Source organism: Mchenga conophoros, linkage group LG9 (assembly GCF_057382185.1).
Source record: "Mchenga conophoros isolate Kocher_MC1m ecotype Shallow Benthic linkage group LG9, M_conophoros_male_GT1.1, whole genome shotgun sequence".
In the NCBI taxonomy this organism is placed as follows: domain Eukaryota; kingdom Metazoa; phylum Chordata; class Actinopteri; order Cichliformes; family Cichlidae; genus Mchenga; species Mchenga conophoros.
Window position 1 is genome coordinate 35,346,564 of NC_140534.1, and position 12,906 is coordinate 35,359,469.

At 39.8% G+C, this 12,906-nt stretch overlaps 1 protein-coding gene across 2 annotated transcripts in view; it reads left to right on the forward strand.

The window, feature by feature from the left end:
- The window catches only part of LOC146567793 (protein NLRC3-like), a 43,954-nt gene that overhangs the window by 13,395 nt on the left and 17,653 nt on the right, over positions 1–12,906 (forward strand). The window contains exons 5-10 of one of the 2 annotated variants that reach the window (XM_085285657.1): positions 3,503–3,676; positions 6,202–6,375; positions 8,623–8,799; positions 8,975–9,151; positions 10,810–10,989; positions 11,928–12,104. In XM_085285657.1, coding sequence (XP_085141783.1) covers positions 3,503–3,676; positions 6,202–6,375; positions 8,623–8,799; positions 8,975–9,151; positions 10,810–10,989; positions 11,928–12,104 — 1,059 coding nt within the window. Of the gene's footprint in view, positions 1–3,502; positions 3,690–6,201; positions 6,376–8,622; positions 8,800–8,974; positions 9,152–10,809; positions 10,990–11,927; positions 12,105–12,906 lie in introns of those variants that run through there. The other variant, XM_085285658.1, reaches the window with a different exon arrangement.

Here is a 12,906-nt window from a genome sequence, read left to right on the forward strand (position 1 = left end):
GCAGACTAAATACCTGATGATTAATTTCTGCTAGTTTTTTTTTGATCCACCAATTGCCATTTGCTAGATGTGTACATTCTATCACCATTTGCTAGTTCATAAAAATATGCCCATAATTTAAAAAAAAAAGCCTTCCTTTAGCTTCACAAATCAACAAATGAATGAAACATCTTTACTGACACCGCACATGTTATAGCTTTACCATCTCAAAGACTAATTGCAGACACACACTAAGGGATGACTGACATGTATGTGTTTAATACTTTAGTGCTCTTGAAGTGCAACTTTTCATGTGCTAGCCAATCGAGTGATGTTGTACAATAAATTATTCCAGGAGAGTTGGAAAGTTCAGCATCAAAATAAAGATGAGTTTTTCTTTTTAGTGATATACATGAACAAGCTAGTAACATGCACTAGCTTGAACCTCACTTGAGATAGCTTGGTTCATGTCAGTCGACTTAATTGTAAGTAAGTAATTGGTTGACCCAATATTCTCAAAGACAGTGAACGGTTATTAAATTTCTACTGACAGAAGCATTAACATATTGCACTGTCCGGTGGAGATTAACAAATTCTAAGTGTATTTGGAGAGTCAAGTGTTCTTGAAATCAGCTAACAGATCAGAGAAGAAACTCTCTGAGATCCACTCCTTACAGTTTGTGGATCACAATATGATAGCTAATATTAGTTATCATAAAATTAGTTCATAGCCAGAGCTTGTGCCTGTATGTATGTATGCCTTGAAAAGCGCTATATAAATCCAATCCATTATTATTATTATTATTATTATTATTATTATTATTATTATTATTATTATTATTATTATTATTATTATTATACTATATTGCCAAAAGTATTCACTTCAAATGCATATGAACTTGACTGGCATCCTTAACCCATAGGGTTTAATATAATGTCAGCAAGACCTTTGCAGGTATAATTGCTTTAACTCTTCTAAGAAGGCTTTCCACAAGGCTTAGCAGTGTGTTTATGGGAATTTTTGACCATTCTTCCACAGAAGCACATTTGTTAGACACTGATGTTGGACAAGAAGGCCTGGCTCCCAGTCTGCACTCTAATTCATCCCAAACATGTTCTTTAAGGTTAAGGTCAGAAATTTGTGCAGGCCAGTCAATGTCTTCCATACCAAACTTGCTCATTCATGTCTTTATGGACTTTACTTTGTGCACTGGCGTGCACTGTGAGTACAGAATGGGGCCATTACCAAACTGTTCCCACAATGCTGGAAGAATGAAATTCTCCAAAATGTCTTGGCATGCTTAAGCTTACTGGAACTAAGGCTCTGAGCCCATAACCCCCCTCCACCAAACTTTAAATTTGGCACATTGTAGTCAGACAAGTACTGTTTACCTGGCAACCACCAAACCCAGACTTATCCATTGGACTGCCGGATGGATACGCGTGATTCGTCTATATTGCTTGAGAGTCCAATAGCAGAGTACTTTACAACACTGCATCTTAGATGCATTTGCTCAGCCATGAAAAACAATTCCATGAAGCTCTCTTAGCTGTGTTTTTGAGCTATTTTGAAGGCCACATGAAGTTTGGAGGTCTGCAGTGATTGACTGCAGAAAGTTGGCGACCTGCACTATGCGTTTCAGCATTCCTTAACCCTGCTCTTGGATTTTATGTAGTCTATACTCTGTGGCTGATTTGACTACATTCCCAAATGCTTTCACTTAGTGAGAAATTTTCACAATTGGACTTGCTCATCAGGTGGCATTCAATCACCACACATTGGAATTATAATCACAATACCTGGAATTCACAGAGCTCCTGAGAAGAACCTATTCTTTCACAAATATTTGTAGTAGCAGTACGCATGCCTGGGTGCTGGACTTTATACACCTGTGGCCATTAGTGATGGGTCAGTCGTGAACGAAATGGCTCTTAGAACCGGCTCTTTGACGTGAACAACGCGAGCCGGCTCCTTATCGCGTCACATTAGAAAGGTATAGTAATCATCCACAACTATTTTCAGTTGCGGATGATAAAGGATTCAGAAAGTTTATTCATGCAGGTCCATATGACAGAGAATATGCATGTTCTTTTTGTTTTCATATTATAATTTTTATTTAATTGTGTTGTGGTTTGCAGTGTTTTGTGTTGTTTCACTTTAAATTTGTAAAAGGAAAAAGCTGAAAATTTAAATAGTTAAAAGTTGAAATATGGATAGTTGATTTTTGTATTATATGATTTATTTATTACATTTTATGTGGAGTGAATAAATAAAAGTATATTTACGGTGGCCCCTACAGACAAAGCACATACAAACTTCGAAACACGTAAAAACACGTAAAAACTCCAAAACACGTAAAAACTCCAAAACACGTAAAAACACGTGCAAACTCCGAAGCACGCACAAACTCCAAAACACGTGAAAACTCAGAATCACATAAAAACTCAAAACACGTACAAAAGACAACAGAAGTGCTCCAGGATGCTAGGGGGCAGTGTTGAACTTTTGTTACCTAGTGGCTACACAAGCCAGCAAGTACCAATGACCGGATTTGGTGTGTGGTAATAACAGGTAAATGAATGAAAAAATTTTTTAAATTATTTGACTATATATGAATGCTTGTGTATATATACACAAACAATACACATATGCTTTCATGCTTTCAATTGTGTAATTTAAGTGATCTAGGTAGCTCTGTTTTGGAAGTTCAGTTCATGCTAGAAATGTGTTTTGGAGTTTGTATGTGCTTTTTGGAGTTTGTACGTGTTTTGTCTCTAGGGGCCACCGCATATATTTATATATAAACATATATAAATAAAACCACTTTTTTGTTACATTAGTAATTCCTTTTGTGCATAATTTTATATTGTTGTTAATAATAAATAAATTAAAGCAACAAAACAACCTGAAGAGCCGGTTCGGAGCCGAAAGAGCCGGCTCTTTTTAGTGAGCCGAGCCGAAAGAGCCGGTTCTCTAAAAAGAGCCGGAAATCCCATCACTAGTGGCCATGGAAGTAATTGGAATACTTGAAGTCAATGATTTGGATGGATGAGTGAATACTTTTAGCAATATGGTGTATGTTAAATTATCTTCTGCTTTGAAATTTGTGTATTTACAACTTTGTGTGGAAAGAAAATGCACTGTACTTACAGAGAGATAGTAGTGTTTATGCATTTAACCAGGACAGCTAAGCACAAATAGTACCAGCATCGGAATAGCAGTCATGATATACCGATCTGCTGAAAAAGAAAGGGAGTTGAATTCAATGTACCCTTACTTATTCCTGAACTAACTGGCAGTGAGCAAACTCTGAAAACATTAGACAATATTGGACTCTTGCTTTGTATAAACATTAGAAAATAACAGAATCATTCTTGTGTCTCGTGTCAAACACCTGAACATGATCAGAGTTGAACCATAGATGTAAAGAGCAGATGTTCATTAGATTATGGTGGCAGAAAGTTTTGTTGTCATATGTCTTGTGCGTTTACAATAACTCATTTATATATTCTCTAATCACAGACTGACTCATTGTGTACTCTCAGACGCTCACTGTGAGGTTGTGGCCTCAGCTCTGAAGTCTAACCCCTCTCATCTAACAGAGCTGGACATGAGTAAAAACAACCTGGAGGATTCAGGGGTGAAACTGCTCTCAGCTGGACTGGAGAGTCCAAACTGTCAGCTGAAGACTCTGAGGTCAGTTCACTGACTTCAGCTGTTTTTTGTTTGTTTGTATATTTCAGATAATATGAAACAATATTTATTTTTAAAATGTTCATGATTTTCCGTAACACAAATCTGAAGACATTTCAGTGCATCTAAAAAATTTTATGTCTTTCTTAGTGACCAAACATATGTTTTTCCTTTTGGCTCCAAGTAGAACTTAAAGATATGAAAAGAGATTAACTAATCACTGACACAAGTTGAAATGTTTGACGGGACAGTGTATAAGCCTCCAAAGGTTTATGTTGTGCTCCATCAGTTAGTGAAGATGAAGTCAGGATGTGAATGAGGCTTTTGACAATCTAATGATAGCAGATAAAGGCAGGCTGCTTAGACTGCGCATCTGTATAAATATATATTTAGAGACATGGCTCAAATAGAATGTAAAAAAGATGAATGCAAAAGCTAATAAAGGTACAGTTAGGAGCTCTTTCTCAGATGACTGTGTTTGAGTTGTGAAATTGTGCATATATTGCATGAAGAAATATTTGATGAGTAAGAAATATGAAAGTTTAAACAGCACCGCAAACATATACAGTGGGGCAAAAAAGTATTTAGTCAGCCACCGATTGTGCAAGTTCCCCCACTTAAAATGATGACAGAGGTCAGTAATTTGCACCAGAGGTACACTTCAACTGTGAGAGACAGAATGTGAAAAAAAAAATCCATGAATTCACATGGTAGGATTTGTAAAGAATTTATTCGTAAATCAGGGTGGAAAATAAGTATTTGGTCACCTCAAACATGGAAAATCTCTGGCTCTCACAGACCTGTAACGTCTTCTGTACGAAGCTTTTCTGTCCCCCACTCGTTACCTGTATGAATGGCACCTGTTTGAACTCATCATCTGTATAAAAGACACCTGTCCACAGCCTCAAACAGTCAGACTCCAAACTCCGCCATGGCCAAGACCAAAGAGCTCTCGAAGGACACCAGGAAAAGCATTGTAGACCTGCACCAGACTGGGAAGAGTGAATCTACAATAGGCAAGCAGCTTGGTGTGAAAAAATCAACTGTGGGAGCAATCATCAGAAAATGGAAGACATACAAGACCACTGATAATCTCCCTCGATCTGGGGCTCCACGCAAGATCTCATCCCGTGGGGTCAAAATGATCATGAGAACGGTGAGCAAAGATCCCAGAACCACACGGGGGGACCTGGTGAATGACCTGCAGAGAGCTGGGACCAAAGTAACAAAGGTCACCATCAGTAACACACTACAACGGCAGGGAATCAAATCCCGCAGTGCCAGACGTGTTCCGCTGCTGAAGCCAGTGCATGTCCAGGCCCGTCTGAAGTTTGCCAGAGAGCACATGGATGATACAGCAGAGGATTGGGAGAATGTCATGTGGTCAGATGAAACCAAAGTAGAACTTTTTGGTATAAACTCAACTCGTCGTGTTTGGAGGAAGAAGAATACTGAGTTGCATCCCAAGAACACCATACCTACTGTGAAGCATGGGGGTGGAAACATCATGCTATGGGGCTGTTTTTCTGCCAAGGGGACAGGACGACTGATCCGTGTTAAGGACAGAATGAATGGGGCCATGTATCGTGAGATTTTGAGCCAAAACCTCCTTCCATCAGTGAGAACTTTGAAGATGAAACGAGACTGGGTCTTCCAACATGACAATGATCCAAAACACACCGCCCGGGCAACAAAGGAGTGGCTCCGTAAGAAGCATTTGAAAGTCCTGGAGTGGCCTAACCAGTCTCCAGACCTCAACCCCATAGAAAATCTGTGGCGGGAGTTGAAAGTCCGTGTTGCTCGGCGACAGCCCCAAAACATCACTGCTCTCGAGAAGATCTGCATGGAGGAATGGGCCAAAATACCAGCTACTGTGTGTGCAAACCTGGTAAAGACCTATAGTAAACGTTTGACCTCTGTTATTGCCAACAAAGGTTATGTTACAAAGTATTGAGTTGTATTTTTGTTATTGACCAAATACTTATTTTCCACCCTGATTTACGAATAAATTCTTTACAAATCCTACCATGTGGATTCATGGATTTTTTTTTCACATTCTGTCTCTCACAGTTGACGTGTACCTCTGGTGCAAATTACTGACCTCTGTCATCATTTTAAGTGGGGGAACTTGCACAATCGGTGGCTGACTAAATACTTTTTTGCCCCACTGTATATATGTTGTGTTACTGCTGCTCATTTAAAACTGACAAGATGTACAAGTCATTTACAAAGCCAGCAGGCTCTGACTACAAAGATTTGAGAAAGTCAAGTATTAAATCAAATATGACTCAAAGTACTCATTGAGATGTTCAAATGTATTGTAAATGTATTGTATCTATAACTAGTGAGTCCTGGCAGTCTGACCTACCTGCTGTTTGTGTCTAAGGAGACAAGTGGAATGGTGATTGGTAATAGCAGAATGATTTACGATGCGTGCATTGTTTGTTGGAAATAATAAGAACATTTGATAAGAACATATAAGAATGAATCACAAATTATTTTGTCTATATGTTTTGTTCTTTATTCAGATTGAAGGACTGCTGGTTGTCAGTTAACAGCTGTGAGTCTCTGCTGTCTGCTCTGGATTCCAGTCCTTCCCATCTGAGAGAACTTGACCTGAGTAAAAACCATCTGCATGATTTACATGTGAAACAACTGTGTGGTTTTCTGGAGAGTCCACACTGTAGACTGGAGACTCTGAGGTTAATCACCATGTTTAACTTTTTGTGCTAGGATGAATATAATGTGAAAGCTGTGGTCACACTAAATTCAAAATCCACCCTGGGGATCTTCATGTTAAAGTCCATTCTCTTCTTTAGTTGTTTAGTTCATTCACTGAAGCAAAAACCTAAAATAATTGTTCTCAACTTATGACCCAACTTAGCCTGCTATGGCTCCTGAACTTTATTAATTCAGAGAGGGCTCCCTGATTAACTGTATACTGTTCTTTCAGTTCTAAGTGCATAACAGGTTTGACATTAACCACTGAATTATTCATTGTATAGTTCATATAATTATGATTGACAGAAAACTATTTTGAATAGTTAAAGATTTTGATTATTTTCAGCAAAGAAAACACAAAAAATGCCATTGGCTTAAGCTTCAGTTTGAAAATATGTTATGTTGGTATCTTAATTGAACAGTAAACTCCATATCTTTGGCTTTGGAGAGATAGCCATGCAAAACAGCACATTTAAGGCAAGAGGACAGACAAAAAAACACCTGTACTGTGAATTCAGCTATCAAGGTTAAGTCACAGAGTATTTCTCCTAGCTTATTTCTTCCACTGAGGAAGCTATCAGTCTGAGCACTGCAACATGCTTTAAACAGAGAGGTTGGAGCTTATATAACATAAGACACTGACATAATTTTTTTAATTCGGTTTGGATTTATTTAGCATCATGAGATATGTAAAACAACAAAACAGAATCCTCTTTATCATCTACAATACAAAGCTGTTCTGACATGAAATAGTAAATATATTATAAATATACAATAAATATAAAACAGCGGGGAAGAGGAACAGTGATGAAGGGCAAAAAACAAAAACCAACAAAAGCAGACAAAAAATACATATATCAATCACCTGGATCACCTGTTGAGAAAGAAAAAAGAGAAAACAACCAAAAAAGACAGAACAATACAATAAAGAACGTCATTGCAATGATCTATGTGAATATAACAGTAAATACTAAATGTTAAACATTGTTGTGCAACACGTAAGATCGACAGAACACAGTGTGCTTTGAGGTAGCAGCCAAAAAGGGTGTAGTTTGTGTCTGTGAGCAACCGTGTGTAACCTGTGAGCATGAGCGCCCTTGTATTTAAAAGGTTCCTTCATGTAACGATCTCTTAGAGGGTGTGTGTGTGTGTGGGGGGGGGGGCATAGCCCCGTCCTCCAGGGCATGAAGCAGGTATGGAGGAGATCCAGGCTCCAGACATCCAGAGGCCCTCAGAGCACAAGAGAACAAGGAAGACCAATGGAGGGGCAACCTTGCCACTCTCCCGGAAAGAGCTGAGGAGAGCCCCAGATGAGGGGTTACTCAGCATCCCCGGAGCAGAAGCCAGGGGGGGTTGCAGTGACGCGCCCGTGAGCTTCGCCGGCAGCCAGCTGTGCCTGAGTGACCAAGCTCCAGGCAGAGAGGCTGAGGGCACCCCACCTCCGAAGGGGCCCGAGCGAGCCCCAGGTTCCAGGCCCTGATAAGCAGCCACCAGGAGTGAGCTGGTGCGTACCCGGACATCCATCCCTGGACACAAAGAACCACCAATGCACTCATGTCTGAGACCCTGTACACACAATCACACTCCCCAAGCGTACTCTATACCCCAGGTCTAGGTACCCTTGCCCCTGGAGGGGGAAACTGCACCCAGACCCAGGTAGTGTTACCGTCTTCCCTGGGGTGGAGAAAAGCAGACCGCCCCGACTCCGCAGCAGCAGGGAGGCCCCACATTTCAGACCCCAATCGGACGTCCAACTCCTCCTCCCAGCCCCCCCGCCCCAACAGGCAACAGAGAATGTGGGTGTGTGAAGACTCCAAAGGAAGCTAACAAACTCTTAAATTATTATTAGACTCATTATTAGACTCAGTTGTCTTCTCTCAAACTGTAACATATCACAGAAACTGAAGAATTAACATTATTTAATTTAAGAACCCCTCCTTTGTCTGTATAACAGCTTAGTCCAGCTGTTATACAGCTGCACTGTCATTCTTCCATGCTCAGCCCACTTTCCTGTCTGCTTTTCACACCTCCCTATCAGTAAAGGCAGAAATGCAGAAAAATCTCAGACAGTTTTTTTTCCCTGTATAATGTTATTAAAATTAAAAACATGTCTGAGAGTTTGAGTGCTTCTGACAGAATCGTCTTGGTTTTATTTATTTATTTATTTTACTAAACCTCTTCTTACACAGAAAAATGTTCTGCATAATGAATTGTTTGTTTTTATTCAGACTGGGAGGCTGCCGTTTGTCAGAGAGCAACTGTACCTCTCTAGTGTCAGCGCTGAAATCCAACCCCTCACATCTAAGAGAACTAGACCTGAGCTCTAATGACAACATGCAGGATTCAGGAGTAAAGCAGCTGTGTGGTTTTCTGGAGAATCCACACTGTCGACTGGAGACTCTGAGGTTGGACATCATGTTTTAGTTGTGCTGAGATGAATATGATGCGAAAATTTGCACTAAATTGGAGATGCAATTTAGAATGATCAATTCATAATTATGTCTGAACATATTACAAAACACTGAATAAGTTCAAACAACGGTTTTGGTTACATTGTTTTTTGTTTCCAATTGTATTCAGATTGGAACGCTGCAGTTTGTCAGAGATCAGCTGTGCTGCTCTTGTCTCAACTCCTATATCCACACCCTCCCATCTGAAACATCTGGACCTGAGTGAAAACAGGAACCTGCAGGATTCAGGTGTGGAGCTGCTGTGTGGTTTTCTGGAGAGTCCACACAGTATACTGGAGACTCTGAGGTCAGACAAAGTGTTTTAGTTTTGTGCCAAGATGAATATGATGTGAAAATTGTGCTGACACTAAACTAAAATGATAGGGCTGATATTATACTGATCCATACTGAGCATCTGGAGCATATGGTGTATGGACGATCTGATATCCTCGTGTTGGCGTTGTTCCCTCGTCATCAATACAACAATAATGTTGTTCCAGGTTCAACATTACAAGTGACCAATCACCTTCTCCTGACATCATCTGCGACCTCGAAAAAAACAAACACCTTCAAAAAATCTACTTCACTTGCGAGAAGAGAAACCGCCTCTGTAAGGACAATATGTATAATGCTTACCGTTTATTAAAGAAAAGTATCCTGAAATTCAAAGAAATCAAGTTCCTGTATCGGCGGACAGAAGCGGTTGTGAATTAGATTTTTTTAAGGTGGTATTTTTCAAAGGCACAAAAGGGGGACGTCACAACAATGTGATTGGTCACTTGCAATGTTGAACCTGGAACAACATTTATTATGATGATGTGGGAACAACACCGACACGAGGATATCAGATCATCCTATGGGGACATAGTTGTTAGGTTTTGTATTGTTGATTGTCATTTATGCTTAGAAATATCTGCTCATATATGCTTAGAGTTTTATAATTAGTTGTAGATTGGTAGAGGTTTGATCCTTGATAGTCTGCAAACTTTGTGCGCATTAGAGAGCACTCTGGGAGCATGGGAGAGGTCGTACCTTCTCTTATTGTTTTATGGTAGGATAAACGTGGCTATATCTGTTTTAGGCTAAGTGCCTTTTGTTTAGATGAACCGCTGGACTTCCAGACCAGCAGGTTTAGGGAAGTCATTTATGGGGTCACACTCTGACCCCACCCACACACACACACACACACACACACAATGCACAGACAAGGTACTCTTTGTATGTAGACGTCATATGTTAATGAACCTATGCATATTCATGTATCCTCAATAAAAGAGCAGTGTTAAGGGGGAGCGGACGAGAGCAACTGGGGTCAAGCAAAGGAACGGCGTTTGTCCGGTTCTCTCCCGTGCATGAGAAACATGAAGAACTTTGCCTACTTCGTGTCTTGCTTGCTGTGTAATTATATTGTCTTCAACGTTCCAGCGAATAGGTTCAAGCTACAAACCTATCAATAGTCTTCTATTATTTATTGCAGCAGAACAATGTTGAGATTTGAAAAGTTAAAACAATGATACTCTTGATAACTTGTGGCTCACAGTGTGTATCCAGCCTGCCAAAGGGTTCTAACTTGCCTGCTGACCGTTCCCATCTCAGAGAGAGTTGACATTGATTGATTGTGCATTGTTTTTACTCACAGTTAGCATAACACATTGCAGCATAACTCTTCATAAAATGTACTTTGTGACAAAGCCAGACTTCAGGAACATGAGGGTAAATAAGTAGGATGGTAACCTTCCATAAAAATCTTCTATGGATAATACTTGGTAAATATCTAGAAAACTTCACTTAACATTTAAATCTATCGGACATTTAAATAAAACCAAAAATCATGTTTAACAAGAAAACATTCCGTATTACAACAGCTGTTTGGGGTTTCTGCTCTCTAATCTTCTGCATCAAGGTTATCAAAGACTGAACGATTTCAAGAACTTTAACTAATAATATATATTTTTCTTTTTTCAGATTAAAGAACTGCAGGTTGTCAAAGATCAGCTGTTCTTATCTGGTCTCAGCTCTTGCTAAGTCCAACTCCTCCCATCTGAGAGAGCTTGATGTGAGCCACAACAACACACTATTGGATTCAGGAGTGAAGCAGCTGTGTGGTTTTCTAGGGAGTCCACACTGTAGACTGGAAACTCTGAGGTCAGTCACCATGTTTTAGCTGTGCTGAGACAAATATGTGAAAGCTGTGCTGACATTAAACTGCAGACATGTGGCTGACGTTATACTGAATCACAGTAAGAATCACAGCATGTGTAATAATTGCACATTTTCATTACCTTTATGCTTCTAAAAGGCATGCTGGGTAGCTACAGCTGTGAGAGGCGCAATTGCCACAGAACTCTCAAGAAAGGAAACATGGAAAGGAGGGTCAAGAAAAGAGGCCGGAACTAAGCTCAACTGCAACAGAGGAACCGTCCTCTAGACATTTTTTGTTTTTAAACCTCATATTCTCAGATAGGATTGTATTGGAATATTCCTGAGAATTACAAAAGAAACTGAAAGTCTGGTACAAAATAGAAAACTTCCAAAAATTCCTGAACTGAAGTCAGGGCTTTAAAAAAATGCCTAATTTTACTTAGTTTAAAATTAGTTTTACTAATTTATTACTGATAGTTATTTATTTTACTCGATAAAAAATGCAACGCTCCCATACCCACCCGTCTGACAACGAGCCAGCTATAACAACAGCTGGCTATAAGCTAATGCTGTGCCAGACAATGCTCAACTTCAGTGTTCTAAAAACACATACCCACCAATAAACAGTTTGATTGCATTCTCACATCATATGAGTGTTTATTTGCTAATTCTCTTGTCCAAAATGTTTCATTCTGTAAATTCTCTTCCAAATTCAACCAGAAGGTTGGAAACTTGGAGATTTATAATACAACCAGTTTCTAAAGATGTAACAAGTGGTGGAGCTGCAGACTTTTTTGGTTTGACTGTTTCAACCTGCATCCTTTTGGTTTGAGTTGTTTGAAGTTTCTGTTTTCTGAATTTTTACATTTTGTAACGTCTTCAGCCCCGAAAAGATCCCAAAGCTTTGTCTGATAAACGTACCTATTTTATTCTTTATCCAGACTGGGGAACTGTGGTTTGTCAGAAATCAGCTGTGATTATCTGGCCTCAACTCTAAAGTCCAGACCCTCTCATCTAAGAGAACTTGACCTAAGTGGCAATAAAAATCTGCAGGATTCTGGAGTAGAGCAGCTGTGTGGTTTTCTGGAGAGCCCACACTGTCGACTGGAGACTTTGAGGTCAGACACAGTTGTGATGCAACATAATATCCAATATTATAAGGGTAAAGCCAAGGATCTTCAGTCACTGTAGCATGTTGATGCTTTAAATCAGATTCAGACAATGCTGTTGACATTGATGTACTTTCTGTACCTTTCTAGCTACAGTTTTAGATAACATCTGTCTCTGTTTGGAGTTCAAAGATGATGAGGACAAGGGGGTGTCCAAATTCATGGGCTGCATCCTCTTGAGGCCGCATTCATAGGCCGATTACGTCACAGCGACGCGACGAAGGCTGTCCAAATTCTTGGCTCCGACAAATGCAGCCAACAAATGCGTCCTCCTTTCCCCCGAATTTAAAGGATGGGTCGGGTGTGTCCTTCGTGGCCCACCATATCCCAGAATTCATAGCGTGGCCCAGCCAAACTCCAGTTTCCAACAATGGCGGCTGCTACTAAGTTTTAAAATTACTCTTATTAATCTTTCTTTTTTTTTTTTTTTTTCTTTTTTTTTCTGCCTGTCCCGTTTGGCTCTTTTGCATCAGAATTGTTGTCTAAAGGCAAAGAAAGATGCCCAACGGATTTACTTTACCAAACTGACCATCCCAGCCTTGCCGTAATGGTCCATTTGATTCACCTTTTATTGTTTATTTTATTTTCACTTGCTGAATACGGGACAGACTTGACTGGGGGAAAGAAGGGGAGAAAGAAAGAGGGAAAGAGAAACAGCTGAGAAGAGGGACGGGGGAGAAGGGCAAAAGACAAAAACCAACAGAATGAGCGAAGAAAAAAGAAGAAAAAAAATGCATATATCAATCACCTG